Raw genomic sequence first — 16,638 nt, forward strand, 5'->3', positions numbered from 1 at the left:
AATATGTTACATGGGAAGAGGGTAGTGGGGGGACACAGGATGGCGACCAAGCTCAGTTTTGCACGGTGATCATGCTTCCTCCGGCCAATGGCTCCGTTTCGCACGGTGATCGTGCTTCCTCCGGCCAATGGCTGGAGGAAGCAGGATCACCGTGCGAAACGGAGCTTGGTTGCCATGCTGTGTCCCCCCACTACCCTCTTCCCATGTAACATATTTGTGAGTATGAAATAAAAGAAGATTTCATTCAGCTGGTTGCGGTGAGTTGCCGATTATTTTCCTGCTCTTTCGAAACGTCTTCGTGCACTATTGTCAATCAGAGCACCACCTCCAGCATTCCTAGTCCAAGTCTGCCATTTCATCATTGTTCTATACTCAGATAGGGAAGCAGTGCCGTGCTAGCTATCTACGAACTGTGAAGATATAAATAGTATTTGTAATATATTAATAAATATAACACTACTCCGTGATGGCAAGCAAGCTGTAATTTGCTTTGAACCTAATTTTGATATGAGTAAAGGTAATTTTACTTAAGTAAATTGCCAAGATTTATGGCAATTGGACTCACAGAGACATAAAAAAAAAAAAAAAACAACAAATAGAATTTCCATAATTCTATTTCCGGATGCTGGAGTTTCTGAGACACTTAGCGCTGTGAAATGATAGATCACTGTTGCTCGGCAAAAGAACTTTCAAACCCACAAATTACATTTAAATTTTTAATTGCGTATCACAGCTTTGATGACTTTTGTGCAAATTTATTTTTAATTTTCCTACTGGGACATCACATTCTAAACATTACTCTTTAGGAAGAGAAAGATTTGATGGATGGCAACTGGATACAGATCTGAATCACTTCTCATGATGAAGGATTAAACTTTTATCAGCAGATATGACACAATCTTTACAGAGATTAAGAGATGTAAGAAAGGAAAGGCTAAATACTAAAGCTTGTGCTCAGTCTGTAGTATACGTTCATGGGTCATAGCTTCTATCGGTCCAGTATTTAACAAAATATTCCAAAGAAAGATGCCAAAATAAGTAGCAAGTCCATTATGTAAAACACACAAATTGTATTATTTTACCTGAAAAGTCATATCTAGCCGGACCCAGCCAGCGATTCTTTTCACTGCCTTTTAACACATCACCATAGAAACCGTAGCCCAATAATGACACATTGTACTTAAGTAACATTTTTTTGTGGTGGACCGAGCTTACATCTAACGGCTGACAGTCACCTGTATAAAAAATAAATAAAAAAAAGCACAAGGAAATGTTATGTTCTGACAGAACGGAATGTCCAAAAAACAGAAAAAAAGGTTTGTTAATCTTCACATCTCATTGTTTACAGACTAATGTGACAGTATTGTGTAGCAGAGAAAATAGGCAGAAGCGTTTCTAAAGTAAGAACATACCTAAAATGATGTGAAGTGCTGAAGTCACTGGATCATTAATGCCTACAGTGGCAAAGCAAACACAGTCGGTAGAACCTGGGGAAACATATGAATATTTTATACACCAATATATAAAAAAACATCCAGTATGACAAAAACTAAAATCAATAATAAACTCATTTTGTATGCTCACATGAAGCCTTTTAGCTGCTCTTACCTTAGGGGATAAGATGTTTGATCGCGGGGGGCCCACCGCTGGGAGCCTCGAAATCCCCCTGCAGTACCCGGATTCTATGCGGGAGCTGCGTCTCCAGTTTCGGAAACCTCCGGGTTTCCGGGACTGGGGACGTGATGTGACGCCACACCACACCCCCTCCCTTCATGTCTATGACGGCCATCACGCCCCCTCCCATAGACATAAATGGAGGGGACATGGCGTGACGGAGGTTTCCAAAGCTGGAGAGGCAGCTCCCGCATAGAATCCGGGTGCTGCAGGGGGATCATGGGGGTCCCAGCGACAGGCAGCCCGCGATCAGACATCTTACCCCCTATCCTTTGGATAGGGGATAAAAGGTTTTTGGCCGGAATACCCATTTAAACAATTTAAGAGGAACCTGCCACCATGAAACAGCTGTACAATCTAATAGCATCATGTAATAGAGCAGGAAGAAGCGAGCAAACTGAGATAGTTTTATAGGAATAAGAATACTTCATATAACTTGTAACCTATTGATTAAAATTCCTGCTCTTTCTGGACTAAAAAGTCCCCTGGGTAGAGTAAATGTGACTGACAGTCACTGATCTGGACTACCCACTGGATTTCTAAGCATACAAAAGGTACTTTGCCAATATGAGGAAGGGATACTAACCCCGAAACGCGTTATTGCTGTACTGAATAAAGCGTACTCACCTTAACATCTCTATGCTTATGGTTGAATAATATTTAGAGTGCCTGAACACAAGGTAATTTTTCTTGCCATTATACAGTAAGCATACATAGACCAGGGATTTCAATCAGGTTAGGGCCCATGCACATGACGGAAATTCAGATTTATTCTGAACGAAATTCTACTTGCATTGGCCTTGAATTGGTTTTAATGGGATTCTGCTGCGATTTGCACATGGCGGAATCTCCAAATTCGGTATTCTGCTGAAGGAGCGAACGTTACTTGCAGAAGGCTAAGCAGACTGCATTGGCATAAGGACAGAGCAGGTCTGCATGGGCACAGCACTGATAGATATCGGCATCCGCAGCTTCCGTATACTGAATCTCTCCAGACAGAAATTCCACCATGTGCATGGGCCCTTACATGTTCTAGTCAATCTGTTCCTATACAGCTATACATCAATCTGCTCAGCTCTTCCTGCTCTATATCATGATACTGAAAGATCAGACTGATGTTTCAATGTGACACCTTTCCCTTTAAAAAGGTAACATTAACCCCCTCTTCGTTCTATTTTAATGGTGGTTGATGATTGGGTGCAACCTAACTTGCCAATTCAAGAAGATGACTCCAATTTCCTCTGAAGTAGATCAGTAATTATTGGAAATCCTATTCTTTATTGGGTCTTTTGAATCCATGTTGCAAGGAGTTAACAGGAGTCCTTGGATAATACTTGGCTCCAATCTTTACAATACCTGATGTAACCAGTAACACATAACGGTGGCAGGTCAAAATCATTAACTAAATTAAATAGAAAATACTGGAAAAAATGGAAAACAGCAATGACTAGAATAAAAGATGCCCTCCAAAATCAAAATGAAAACGTGATAGTTCAGTTGGTTACAAGATTAGCTTTTACGTCCCTGAAATGGACAGAAAATTGGTGAGTTTCATTTATTTTCTCTTTTCTGCGGCGAATAGCTGGAACCCTGCCCAGCTCCGGCTACTGTACTGTATGTTAAATCCACTTTTACTAAGCTTGTAGTAAAAGCCGCAATGGATCAAACCGCTGTACAGAAGCAGCCCTATTTTTATCACTGCCCACATAAAAAGTTTAATGTAATTCCAAGGGCATATGCTCCTCAAGAAAGGATTAGTCTTTGCGGCTCTTAAGGAAAAAAATGGTGCTTCAATAGAACTATACGCTCAAGTCAACACATCAGATAAATCTAAGTCTTTGACATATGACTAATAAAACCTCTGCCTTACAGAGCAGTAGGATTTCAGAGGTATTTATTATATTTGGAGTTTGTTGCAATAAGTCAAGACCTCAGGAAAGAAATTGTGCTGTGTATGGAAGTAAAAGGGGGTGGGAAAGCGGACTAATAAGGGATAGCTGTGTAACTAGTCCAAAGAAGATTCATAAGAGTGTGGCAATGCACAAGAGAGTACACTTCATCATTACAAGGATGAGCACAGTGCTGCTAAAGTCTCTCATTTATTACCAAGCCGTAGGCTACATTTAAACACTTATTGTCAAGACACTACAAAAAGGCAGCGCAATAGCCACAAAAAAATATATAGACAACATACAAAAAGGGAAAAGAAACTTTTCAAGGATCTACAATAGCAATTTGTTAACTCTTTAAAAACAGGTAGAAATTGCTTTGGCTTCTATCGTCTGACGATAGGCATAAAATGAACACCATTACTTGTAAAGTAAATTTGGTTAAATGTGGAACAGAACTTCCCAGCTGCATACTTTACATATTTTTCTGTGTATCCAAAAGGCTGATCATACACAGAGGTAACACATACTGCTGATAATCCATCATGAAATGTGGATAGTCCTAGGGTATTGCTCTAAGTGACTGGAGTCCTCATGGGAATTGCCTTTTTAGACAGCCGCAAATCCATGTACTGCATATTGAGGACTCCACAGGGTCACAGAAAAAGGTTGCCAGCTGGATCGTTCCCACTAATAGTTGTTGAATTCTATTTACTGGTATTGGTATGGAGAGGAAACAGGAAACACATTAGAATTAAGAACAGCATTAGGCCCACTGGCATTTACTGAAGGACCACAGATGAACTTCATAGTAGGCTCAGATTGTACTAACAAGAAGCTATTGTCCTTAAAGGGGTACTCCGGCCCTAACACATTTTATAAGCTGTCTGGTCACGGGGGTCCCGTCCCCCCCGCAATCTGTCATTCTGCACCCACCTTTGTGAGCTTTGAGTGTGACCATCACTGGGTCAGAGTATAGTGACGTCACGACTCCGCCCCCGTGTGACGTCATGCCCCCCCAATGCAAGTCTATGGGAGGGGGCCTGACGGCCGTGGGTGGGTGCGGAATGAAAGATTGCTGGCAGGACCCAAGGGATCATACATCTTATCCCCTAGCCTTTAGATAGGGGATAAGATGTATTAGGGCCGGAGTACCCCTTTAAGTCTGGCCCACAATGACAAATCCACTTTCCAGGAAACGGTTCATCTAGGAATGCACTGACCTGGCACGTTCCCTGAATTTTTCCTGCAAGATGGTGCACCACCACATTATGGGTGTCAGGTCCGAGCATTCCTAGATGAACAGTTTCCTGGAAAGTGGATTGGTTGTCATGGGCCACTTGAATGGCCCCCAAGGTCTCCCGATTTGACCCCCTTAGACTTTTATCTTTGGGGTCATCTGAAGGCAATTGTCTATGCTGTGAAGATACAAGATGTGCAACACCTGAAACTATGGATACTGGAAGCCTGTGCTAGCATTTCTCCTATGGTGTTGCTATCAGTGTGTGAAGAGTGGGAGAAGAGGGTTACATTGACAATCCAACACAATGGGCAGCACATTGAACACATTTTATAAGTGGTCAGAAACTTGTAAATAACTCATGAAAGAATAAAGTTACGTTAAAACCAAGCACATCATTGTTTTTCTTGTGAAATTCCCAATAAGTTTGATGTGTCACATGACTCTCTTTCTATTGAAAAAACAAAAGTTGGATTCAAAATGGCCACCATGGTCACCACCCATCTTGAAACGTTCCCCCCCCTCACATATACTAATGTGCCACAAGCAGGAAGTTAATATCACCAACCATTCCCATTTTATTAAGGTGTATCCATATAAATGGCTCACCCTGTATACAGGTGGGGATGTTCCCTTGTAATTCTGTTCTTGTCAGCACAATCAAGAGACACTAAAACAACAGCTATGGCTCACAATACTATCTGGGTAGGACAAAATATTTCATACTAACAACATACCACAATCTTTTCAATAATATTTGTCTAAAACGTTTTTTAATAATAAAAATAAATAAATTAAAAAAAGACAAAAAATTTAATAAGAGTCAGGAAGAAATTTGACATTTTCAATTATATATACATTTGCACTTGGACATATATGAACACTTGAAACATCATTTAGACCACAAAGATACAGAACACCTGCACTGCCCCATCGCCATAACACTCGGGGAATTCTCACACATCACTAGCCATTTCTGAAAATAACGCTGGTTGTAGAATCAGAAATTTTAGCTCCGGCAGGGACAGGACCTGATCACTTCTGCAGTGATAGGCCACTTGCTGCTTTATCTCCACAGCCCAGTATTACCGAAATATGGAAACTTAACTTCAGGAACTAAAAGGCTGCAGTGGACAGTCGCACGTCTACATTAAGAGACACCAGAAAACGGAGAAGCATTGGAAATGGAGCAGTGGGGATACATAAGGCTCTTATTTTACAACACCACAAGCTGTTCAACAGGAAAAAAAAATAATTGAGGGGGCAGATAACCCGTTAAAGCTTCTATGTTACACCAGACATTCCGCATCTGTCATATTATCAGAAACCAACTAACAGAAAGTATGTCAAGGAGCCTAGGGACAGGGCAATCCCTGTAGCAATTTCAGATGACACAACATTCTATTTTCTCATGAAGGTACAAGGCATTTCTTACAGCAGGATTTAAAAGTAAAGTCAGAGATCTGAACCATTCTAAGCTATGAACACCTTTGAAAAGGATTTTTATTCTTGCTTTGTACTTATGATACAAAAAACTCTCTCTCAATAAGCCTGTATTAAAATATTTTGCTCTATATAGTGGTGTGTAACCCCCTCCCAGCTGTTATCACTAACAGAACAGAAAGTCCATCAGACTACAACAGACTCCCCTTTCTCTGAGTGGTAACTAAAATGGTAGAGAATTTCTAGTAAAGACTATTTAGAAAGTTCAGAAAAGCAATGCTTGATGTCAGCTTCCACTGGGCGGTCAAGAAAACAGACAGATGCCGGCACTCCTAAAATCTTTGTTTCTTAAATGCAGGTTCCCCCCCTCCCCCCCCCCCCCCGTGGGCACTGGTGTCGCGGCGGTGGTGATCGGCGCCCAGTGCTACGCCATTTTATGCTAGGGACGTTAGGGACCCACTCCGAATAGGTGGCCTTGATGTGGCGAGTGGGCTTGTACTTTTTGATCACAACGTATACTAACAACCTGTTAGTTTTTGATATTATGCTGAGAAGCAATCAGATCATTATACAAGATTGTAGATGTGCACCATGTCTGTTTTTTACCCGAATTCACATGCATGTAAAAAAAAGATAGAATCTATATAGTATGAAAAAGCATGGTTGACTAGTTTCTAATCGGGTCGACGGCCCGAAACTAGTCAACCATGCTGTTTCCTACTATAAAATGTTTTATATTTTCTTCTCTTTTGTTTTAATATACTTACAATAAAGGAATACAGATTTTAGGAGTGCCGGCATCTGTCTGTCTATTAAGAAAGTTGCTTTATTCTGTATTCAGGAAAGAAATCAGTTTAAAAAATAAAACTGAAAAAGTGTCCATAGCCTTTCATACTCCAAGTCAATGAGTTGTTTACTTAGCTCAGGGGGGAAATACTGACTCATTATTTATTTAGCACAATGAGTTTTATGTATAAATTACTGAATCATATGCATCACAAAGTGAATGGTTTATAGCATCGACAACTGACATAAGTGTATAAAATGATTGACTAAAGTATGAAAGACGATGACATAAGTGACCCTGCCCAGAAGCAGAGAAGCCTAATGAGTAGCTGCACCCGGTCTCATCCTCACTGATGCTAGCATGAACCAGAATGTCTAATCAGTTTGATATGCTCTCTCTGTACCATACTTAAAATAGCTTTGAGAGCAGTGCAAGGTCACATATGGAATATTAAAATGAGCTGCATCACTGAGCAGAAAAGTCAATGTCACAAAATCACAAACGAAGCAGAACAATGTGAGGTCAGCATGAACATAATGAGTGCCCTTACCAGCAGGAATAATGCCAATCCTCAGATTGCAACGAGATAATGGGACTTTGGGATTGTTATGATCAACATCAGAATCCTTCTGTACCCGGCCTATGAGGCCATGAAGCACTTCACTGAACATTCCATCACCACCAACACAAATAATGCTGCAAGTGAAGAGAGAGAGAGCAGTAAGAATAAACACGCAAAGCTTAAAGTGTACCTGCCACCATCTCCATTGCTTTATGTTATGCTGCTGGTATGTTCCCCTTTTCATTATCTGCACCCTGCAGTTTTCCTTTTTTCATTTTCACCCAGTATTTCCTTCATAATCCTCTTTCAAAACTTGCTCACTGCAGGCAGTCTTCAAATGTAGCTGAGAGGCGCCATGCAGCGGGCACAGCGCTTGCTCCCGTCTGTCTGATTGACAGGCAGGGAGCTGATCTGTGCTCATCAGCGTCCAGGCTGCACTATTTGGACTCATGCATGAGTCTGAACTCTATGAGAGACTTGCGGTGTGATTTGTAAGGAGACCCCTAGTGGACAGTTTTCAACTCAAAATAAATATATAGATATATAAATATAAATTTTTAGAAATATAGAAAGTTGTTTCTAATACATTAATTAACATATAAAAAGTTTTTGTGATGACAGGCAGTCTTTAACGACACTTAACACATGAGGGTAAATACACTGCTGGAGGGGTTTACTGTATGAACTCTCTGCCAGTGCTCCAGTGTCAGGTATTACAAAACATGAAATACATATGCATTTACTACTGTTTTGTGCAATATGATATTTTTATGCCCAAGAAGAATAACATATGTTTCTAAATAATGGGTATACCGGGCAAAAATATTTTTGGGGATAAGGTGTCTGATCGCGGGGGTCCCGCTGCTGAGATCCCCCAAGATCTCCCAATTTTGCAAATTTTGGAAGGTTTCGTTTTCACGCTGTACAATTTATGGTAAAAAACATGTTTTCTGTGGGTCAATACGATTAAAACGATACCCATGATACATACTTTTCTATTATAGTACCGCTTTAAAAAAAAATCTCAAACTTTTTAACCAAATTAGTACGTTTAAAATCCCTATATTTTGACAACCTATAACTTTTATTTTACTGTATAAGCGGCGGTATGAGGGCTTATTTTTTGCGCTGTGATCTGTACTTTTTTTATACTCCATTTGCATATATGAAAATTTAAAAAAAGAAAACTTTTTGTGGAATATTATATGACAAAAAGTAGCAATTTTTGATTTTTTTTTTCAATTACGCTGTTCACCGTACAGGATAAATAACATATTTTGATAGTTCGGACATTTACGCACGCGGCAATACCAAATGTAAAAATTTTTTTTTTTTTTTTTTTTTTTTTTTTTTTTTCACACTTTCTGGGGGTAAAATGGGAAAAAGTGACAATTTACATTCTTACTGGTGGGGGAGATTTTTCCCATTTTCACTTAAAAATTTTTTTTTTTTTTTTTTTACACATTAATAGTCTCCATAGGGCATTGCACTGATCAGTGTTATTGTCAATCTTCTGCTCTGGCCTGCTCGATCTCAGACTGGAGCAAAAGAGCCCTGGGGACAGACGGAGGCAGGATAGTGGACCTCGGGCCGCCTTTATGGATGATCGGATCCCAGCGACAGTGCTGCGGGCGATGCGATCATCAATTTTAGTGACCGCAATGCCCCAGATGCAGTGATCTGTATTGATCACGGCATCTGAGGGGTTAATGGCACACATCAGAGAAATCACTAATGTACGCCATTGCCCACCGATCCCTGGCTGCTGATAGCAGCCGGGACCTGCCATGAATGACACGAACACCACTCCGGTACTAGCGGTCATGTACATGACGTAAATGTACATCCTGGTGCGTTAAACACCAGGGCACCAGGACGTACATTTGTCCTATGTCGTTATGGGGTTAAATGTGGTGATGACCTTTAGATTTGAAGGTGAATAAGAATACAGTGTATCGGGTTTGTGCGGGTGAACAATCTGTCAGTTTCCCTTTAAAACTACAACCTTTTAGCCTCCTTTGGGTAATGGGGAGGTCTATGAGTAGATTTGCTTTACTGCTGAGTGCTGTCTTGACGTATTCAGAAAGCGACAATTACTTCCTCAGTATGAAGAGCCTTGCCTTTATCGCCTTTTCCTCTAGAGATACTAACAAGCACCAATGACCGTAGATGAGTGGGGGATGTACTGGCTCTAGATCATCATTTTATATTTCCCTCACACATATCTTTATCAAAATATGTATTCCTAAAAATAATCGTAGCCTATGAAGGTTTAAAGGTGAAAGACTTACCCATCATACTTCTCTAGATTTACTTCATACAGGTTCTCTCTAGCGTGGTTTGCGTATTCTGTCACTGTTAAAAGCAAAAGTAGGGAGGGGGGGGGGGGGGATGGGTTTAATATGGACCTAAAAGTAAATGACATTTTAACACTTCGAAATACTGTAATTCATCCAGCCATTTGAGTTACTATGTAATCCCTGACACTGCTCTAAAGTGATGCTTTTAAGTTGTATAAAAGCTTAAATGTACAGGCATTGTCCCTGGACTCAGTAGCCGATTTCTTTTGAGATTCCTGCTTTACCAGGACACAGCTTGTTAAGATTGGTCAGATCCAGGTGCAGTTTCTACAGGATATTGTATGGAAAGATGATATCTACTAAAGACAGAATGATTGTGAGCTATAGGTAACTAACAACCAATGAGAAAAGAGAGATGTACTATAATGCGAGAGTGCGTATGAATTCATTGCTTAGCTCTCCACAATCTCAGACAGTAGTAGATAAATAAATACCAAAAGTTGCAGAAGAGAAAAAGGATATATCTAGAAGATTGTGGCCTACACTAAACCAAAGCCAAGACAGGAGTTAAAAGATCCTCTATTTACTTATTTCTAGTTATTTAAAGACTAAATGTCACCAGTTCTGAATTGTGTTTTAGTAAATACTTGCTTCCCCCAATGAAATAATTCTGAAACGTTTTATTACAGCTTTGTGTTGGTCCATTCTTCTGCTTTATACCAAATATACTAAGACAGGCTTGTCAGGAGAGACTTAAAGAACATATAAATCAATATCTAAATAATTTACCAGGATGTAGAGTAGTAATGTCGGAAGCAAAAACAAGTTTACTTGTGTAAGTTTAAGACTGTAAGAATCTGTTCACAGGATCACGGTGGCTTCTGTAGTATCATGCCAGAATTCGGCACCACCAACACAGCCCATTGGCATACAATCTGGCACCACCAACACAGCCCATTGGCATACAATCTGGCACCACCAACACAGCCCATTGGCATACAATCTGGCACCACCAACACAGCCCATTGGCATACAATCTGGCACCACCAACAGAGCCCATTGGCATACAATCTGGCACCACCAACAGAGCCCATTGGCATACAATCTGGCACCACCAACAGAGCCCATTGGCATACAATCTGGCACCACCAACACAGCCCATTGGCATACAATCTGGCACCACCAACACAGCCCATTGGCATACAATCTGGCACCACCAACACAGCCCATTGGCATACAATCTGGCACCACCAACACAGCCCATTGGCATACAATCTGGCACCACCAACTCCATGCAAATAGAAAAAAATAAAAACTATAAATGTATTTGGATCTTATTTACGAAAAAAAAAAAAAAAAAAAGCAAGCCCAGGAACTGACAACCCTAGAGACTTAGATCACTCAGAGGCTGCTGCTTTTATGTAATTTAATTGATCCTTTCACATTCCTACTACTAAAGATGAACCCATGAATTACTTTCCACTATAATGTCTGTGTTTACTTCAGTAAAATAATTCTAATCATGAACTAAGTAATATAATCAAGTAAACTCTAGCACGTAGTGTTGGAGTAAATAAACCAAGTGGCACTGACCCGAAAGGCATCAATTTATATATTCTCTCAATTAATGCAGCTATGGTAATTACCCTGAACTCCCTGGTGCCAGCCGAGCATGCTGAGAAAGCTGAAAAATCCCTTTAAATTAAAGTGAATTGAAAGAAAACAGATGAAATATGGGAATACTGACAAACCTGATAATTACTACAGTTCCAGATTTCTAAGAAGTTGCTGCAATTATAAAGATAAAAATAAAACAGCAATGTGTAGTTTATGTGACACTGTATCATTAGTGGTGACAACTGCCAAATGTGCCTGAGCTGTGAATGGCATTCCGTCATCATGTTCCAATAGCAACTCCGCTAATCATTAGCAGACCAGCAATAACCTTCCACCATTGCCTTATCTCACCAAAACACACACATATAATATCACTTATACCACAAAACCCTACCAGTCATATAAGGGGGTAAGGAAAACAATCTAAGAAGCACATTATAGTACTAAGGGTGTACTACTCCAAACTTATCGCTATATCGCAAAAAGCAAAAATCGTAATTCAATTGCTTTTGCGATATATCGTGCAGCCCTAATATACACATACACACACACACACACACACACACACACACACACACACACAGTCATGGCGTAAATGTTGGCATCCCTGAAATTTTTCTAGAAAATGAAGTATTTCTCACAGAAAAGTATTGCAGTAACATGTTTTGCTGTACACGTTTATTCCTTTTGTGTGCATTGGAACTAAAACAAAAAAGGGAGGAAAAAAAGCAAATTGGACATAATGTCACGCCAAACTCCAAAAATGGTCTGGACAAAATTATTGGCACCCATAACTTAATATTTGGTTGCATACCCTTTAGAAAAAATAACTGAAATCAGTCGCTACCTATAACCATCAATAAGCTTCTTACACCTCTCAGCCGGAATGTTGGACCCCTCTTCCTTTGCAAACTGCTCCAGGTCTCTTATTGGAAGGCGCCTTTTCCCAACAGCAATTTTAAGATCTCTCCACAGGTGTTCAATGAGATTTAGATCTGGACTCATTGCTGGCCACTTCAGAACTCTCCAGCGCTTTGTTACCATCCATTTCTGGGTGCTTTTTGACGTATGTTTGAGGTCAGTGTCCTGCTGGAAGACCCAAGATCTCGGAGGCAAACCCAGCTTTCTGACACTGGGCTGTACAGTGCGACCCAAAATACATTGGTAATCCTCAGATTTCATGATGTCTTGCACACATTCAAAGCACCCAGTGCCAGAGGCAGCAAAAACAAGCCCAAAACATCATTGAACCTCCACCATATTTCACTGTACAATGTTTTCTTTTTGTAGACCTCATTCCGTTTTCAGTAAACAGTAGAATGATGTGCTTTACCTAAAAGCTCCATCTTGGTCTCATCTGTCTATAAGACGTTTACCCAGAAGGATTGTGGCGTACTCAAGTTCATTTTGGTAAAAGGTAGTCTTGCTTTTTTATGTCTCTGTGTCAGCAGTGGATTCCCTTCTGGGTCTCCTGCCATAGTGTTTCATTTAATTTAAATGTGATGGATAGTTTTCGCTGACACTGACGCTCCCTGAGCCTGCAGGACAGCTTGAATATCTTTGGAACTTGTTTGGGGCTGCTTATCCGCCATCCGGACTGTCCTGCGGTGACCCCTTTCATCAATTTTTTTCTTCCGTCCACGCCCAGGGAGATTAGCTACAGTGTCATGGGTTGCAAACTTCTTGATAATGTTGCGCATTGTGGACAAAGGCAAATCTAGATCTCTGGAGATGGACTTTTAACCTTGAGATTGTTGATATTTTTCCACAATTTTGGTTCTCAAGTCCTCAGACAGTTCTCTTCTCCTCTTTCTGTTGTCCACACACAGACACACAATGCAAAGCCAAAGTGAACTTCTCTCCTTTTTATCTGCTTTCAGGTGTGATTTTTTCTATATTGCCCACACCTGTTACTTGCCCCAGGTGAGTTTAAAGCAAGAAAAGAAAAATCCTATTTTTCCACAATATTGAAAAGTTACAAATAATTCTATCCAGCCCATTTTTGGAGTTTGGTGTGACATTATGTCCAATTTGCTTTTTTTCCTCTTTTTTTGGTTTAGTTCCAATACACGCAAAGGGAATAAACATGTTTATAGCAAAACGTGTTACTGCAATCCTTTTCTGTGACAAATACTTCATTTTCTTGAAAAATTTCAGGGGTGTCAACATTTACGGCCATGACTGTAGAATACTGTGTACAGTACTTGGCACTAGTGTACAAGAAAGATATAGGGGAGCTGGAGAGTGTTCAAAGACGGGCAACCAGGGTAATACGGGGAATGGGAAGACTACAGTACCCAGAAAGATTACCAGAACTGGGGTTATTTAGTTTAGAAAAAAGAAGGCTTAGGGGAGATCTAATAACTATGTATAAATATATATGGGGGCAGCACAGAGATCTCTCCCATGATCTATTCATACCCAGCACTGTATCTATAACAAGGGGGCATCCTCTACGTCTTGAGGAAATAAGGTTTCTACATCAGCACAGACGGGGTTCTTTACTGTAAGAGCAGTGAGACTATGGAACTCTCTGCCAGAGGAGGTGGTCAAAGTGAACTCTGTAAAAGAGTTCAAAAGGGGTCTGGATGCATTTTTGCTGAGTAATAACATCACTGGTTATGTATAATAGATTTATTGGGACAGGACCTTGATCCAGGGATTTATTCTGACTGTCATATTTGGATGACATTTTGGTGGCTTCAGAACCAATTACCAGGTTTCCATAGAGTTATGGTCTCATCATACAATGGTCGTCCTCGAACCAATTAATATTGTAACTTGAGGGACCACTGTACTGTTAATGGTAACAACATGCAGTCTGGGCCTTATGGTTGAGAAATATGAAACCGCTGGGAATTAAAACATACAATGCTTAGCTGTTGCAACCACATAGAATTCTTTAGTTTATTGTTTTGTGCTGCAGAGTATTCTTTATTAATGGATCAGAAGACATTTTATTTCTTACCGATAACTTCTGTAGATATGGAAGCAAGGCTGAACAAAGGGGCCACTTTCTTCTCATATATTTGTTTTCCTTTCTTCTTCCCACCATATGGGTTTATATAGACTAGTAGGTGCTTTGGTCTCCATGCTATGAAGAAGAAAATAAAACACTAAGACTGACAGCAAAGTGAGAACTGAGTCAAAACATACCTCAGACATTGGAAGAGGTCATATCCATTCTATTTTAAGTAGAGAAAAGGTTATGCAAGATAGAAACAAGCCTTTACATGGATTATATAACAAAGTCTCTTTGGGCATACTAAATCCTTATCAGCAATAGATATTGCAGGATAAGGGACAGAATATTTTATTGATGGTAATCCCCAAACAAGAAAACTGCCGTAAGGTAGAGGTACCTTTGTCTTTGATGACATTATCTTTCAGTATAATTAAAAAAGGATTCTTAAAATTTAACAACTTTACAGTCATTGCACATTTTTCTGACGTTTATTTAGCCAGGCACTATCCTAAATCTTCACCTAATGTGCATTCATTTTCTTGATTAGCACTGCCAACAGAATTTTGGGGAAAAGGGGTTGATGGCTTTCTGCTGAAGAAGATGAAAAGCAGCACTGGCTTGCTTGTACAAATATATTCTGCATTTTGATGGTGTCTAAAAATGATTGCCTACTGTCTCCAAGAATATGAAAGCTTTCTTAAAGGGGTACTCCGCTGCTCAGCGTTTGGAACAAACTGTTCCGAACCTTGAAGCCAGCAGCCCGTGACATCATAGCCCCGCCACCTCATGATGTCACGCCCCACCCCCTCAATGCAAGTCTATGGGAGGGGGCGTGACAGCCGTCACACCGCCTCCCATAGACTTTCATTGAGGGGCGGGGCATAAGATCATGAAGGAGTGGGGCTATGACGTCACGAGCTGCTGGCTCCAGCATTCGTTACAGTTTGTTCCAAACACTGAGCAGCGGAGTACCCCTTTAATCCTTGATTTTAACTAAAGGTGAGACTGGTGTATCCTCAAAGTCAACCAGTCCTATCATGTACTCCACCACAACCAATCAATCATCTTAATGGCAAATATGGCGCAAGTAAAAAATAAACAAATAAAAATACTCACTCTGTTGTTCAAGTAGATCATTAAGTGCTTGTATCCATTGGCAACACAGAATTTCATCACTGCACCAGAATGTCACTGCTTTGCACCGCCAGCGGTGTTTCGCCATTCTTTGCACGTAGTGCACTAAAGAAAAGTTAAATACACATCTAAATAAGCCGATTTACCAGAGTAAGGCTGGGTTCACACTACGTTTTCCCCCATACGGGAGCGCATACGGCAGGGGGAGCTAAAATCTTGCGCTCCCGTATGTCACCGTATGCGCTCCCGTATGCCTTCGTATGCGCTCCCGTATGTCATTCATTTCAATGAGCCGACCGGAGTGAAACGTTCGGTCCGGTCGGCTCATTTTTGCGCCGTATGCGCTTTTACAACCGGACCTAAAACTGTGGTCAACCACGGTTTTAGGTCCGGTTGTAAAAGCGCATACGGCGCAAAAATGAGCCGACCGGACCGAACGTTTCACTCCGGTCGGCTCATTGAAATGAATGACATACGGGAGCGCATACGGTGACATACGGGAGAGCGAGCTTTTAGCTCCCCCCTGCCGTATGCGCTCCCGTATGGGACAAAACGTAGTGTGAACCCAGCCTAACATATAGTCACTAAACATATGAAACAGCCCAGATTATGCCCCCCCCCCCACCCCTACATATCACATTCTAGAGATACTTGTTTAGACTAAAGGGGATTCAGATTGTAACACAAAGGAGAGGGGAACCATTCCCTAAGGAAATACGTGTCAAAATCTATTCCTCCTTATAATTTAAGAGGCACACAAGGGTGGAATTTCTTAACATTAATCTTCAAGGAGCCTTAATGACAAAATAAAAAAAAAAATTCCTGGTGGAATCCATTTATGCAATTTAGGCTGAATCTTCCCATTACAGCATAAAATAAATATATATATATATATATATATATATATATATATATATATATATATATATATATATATATATATAAATAAATAAATAAAAAGTTATAGCCATCTATGGCAAAAATGCTGTGATTTTTCTGCAGCATTTCTGCAGCCGAGAATGATGCA

At 40.4% G+C, this 16,638-nt stretch overlaps 1 protein-coding gene across 1 annotated transcript in view; it reads right to left on the reverse strand.

Annotated features, from left to right (window-relative positions):
- The window catches only part of CERK (ceramide kinase), an 85,876-nt gene that overhangs the window by 22,322 nt on the left and 46,916 nt on the right, over positions 1-16,638 (reverse strand). The window contains exons 4-9 of the mRNA XM_056573699.1: positions 15,594-15,716; positions 14,481-14,606; positions 9,887-9,950; positions 7,584-7,729; positions 1,413-1,487; positions 1,083-1,235 (exon numbers count right to left, since the gene is read on the reverse strand). Coding sequence (XP_056429674.1) covers positions 1,083-1,235; positions 1,413-1,487; positions 7,584-7,729; positions 9,887-9,950; positions 14,481-14,606; positions 15,594-15,716 — 687 coding nt within the window. The remainder of the gene's footprint in view (positions 1-1,082; positions 1,236-1,412; positions 1,488-7,583; positions 7,730-9,886; positions 9,951-14,480; positions 14,607-15,593; positions 15,717-16,638) is intronic.

This window comes from Hyla sarda, chromosome 4 (genome assembly GCF_029499605.1).
Source record: "Hyla sarda isolate aHylSar1 chromosome 4, aHylSar1.hap1, whole genome shotgun sequence".
Classification (NCBI taxonomy): Eukaryota; Metazoa; Chordata; class Amphibia; order Anura; family Hylidae; genus Hyla; species Hyla sarda.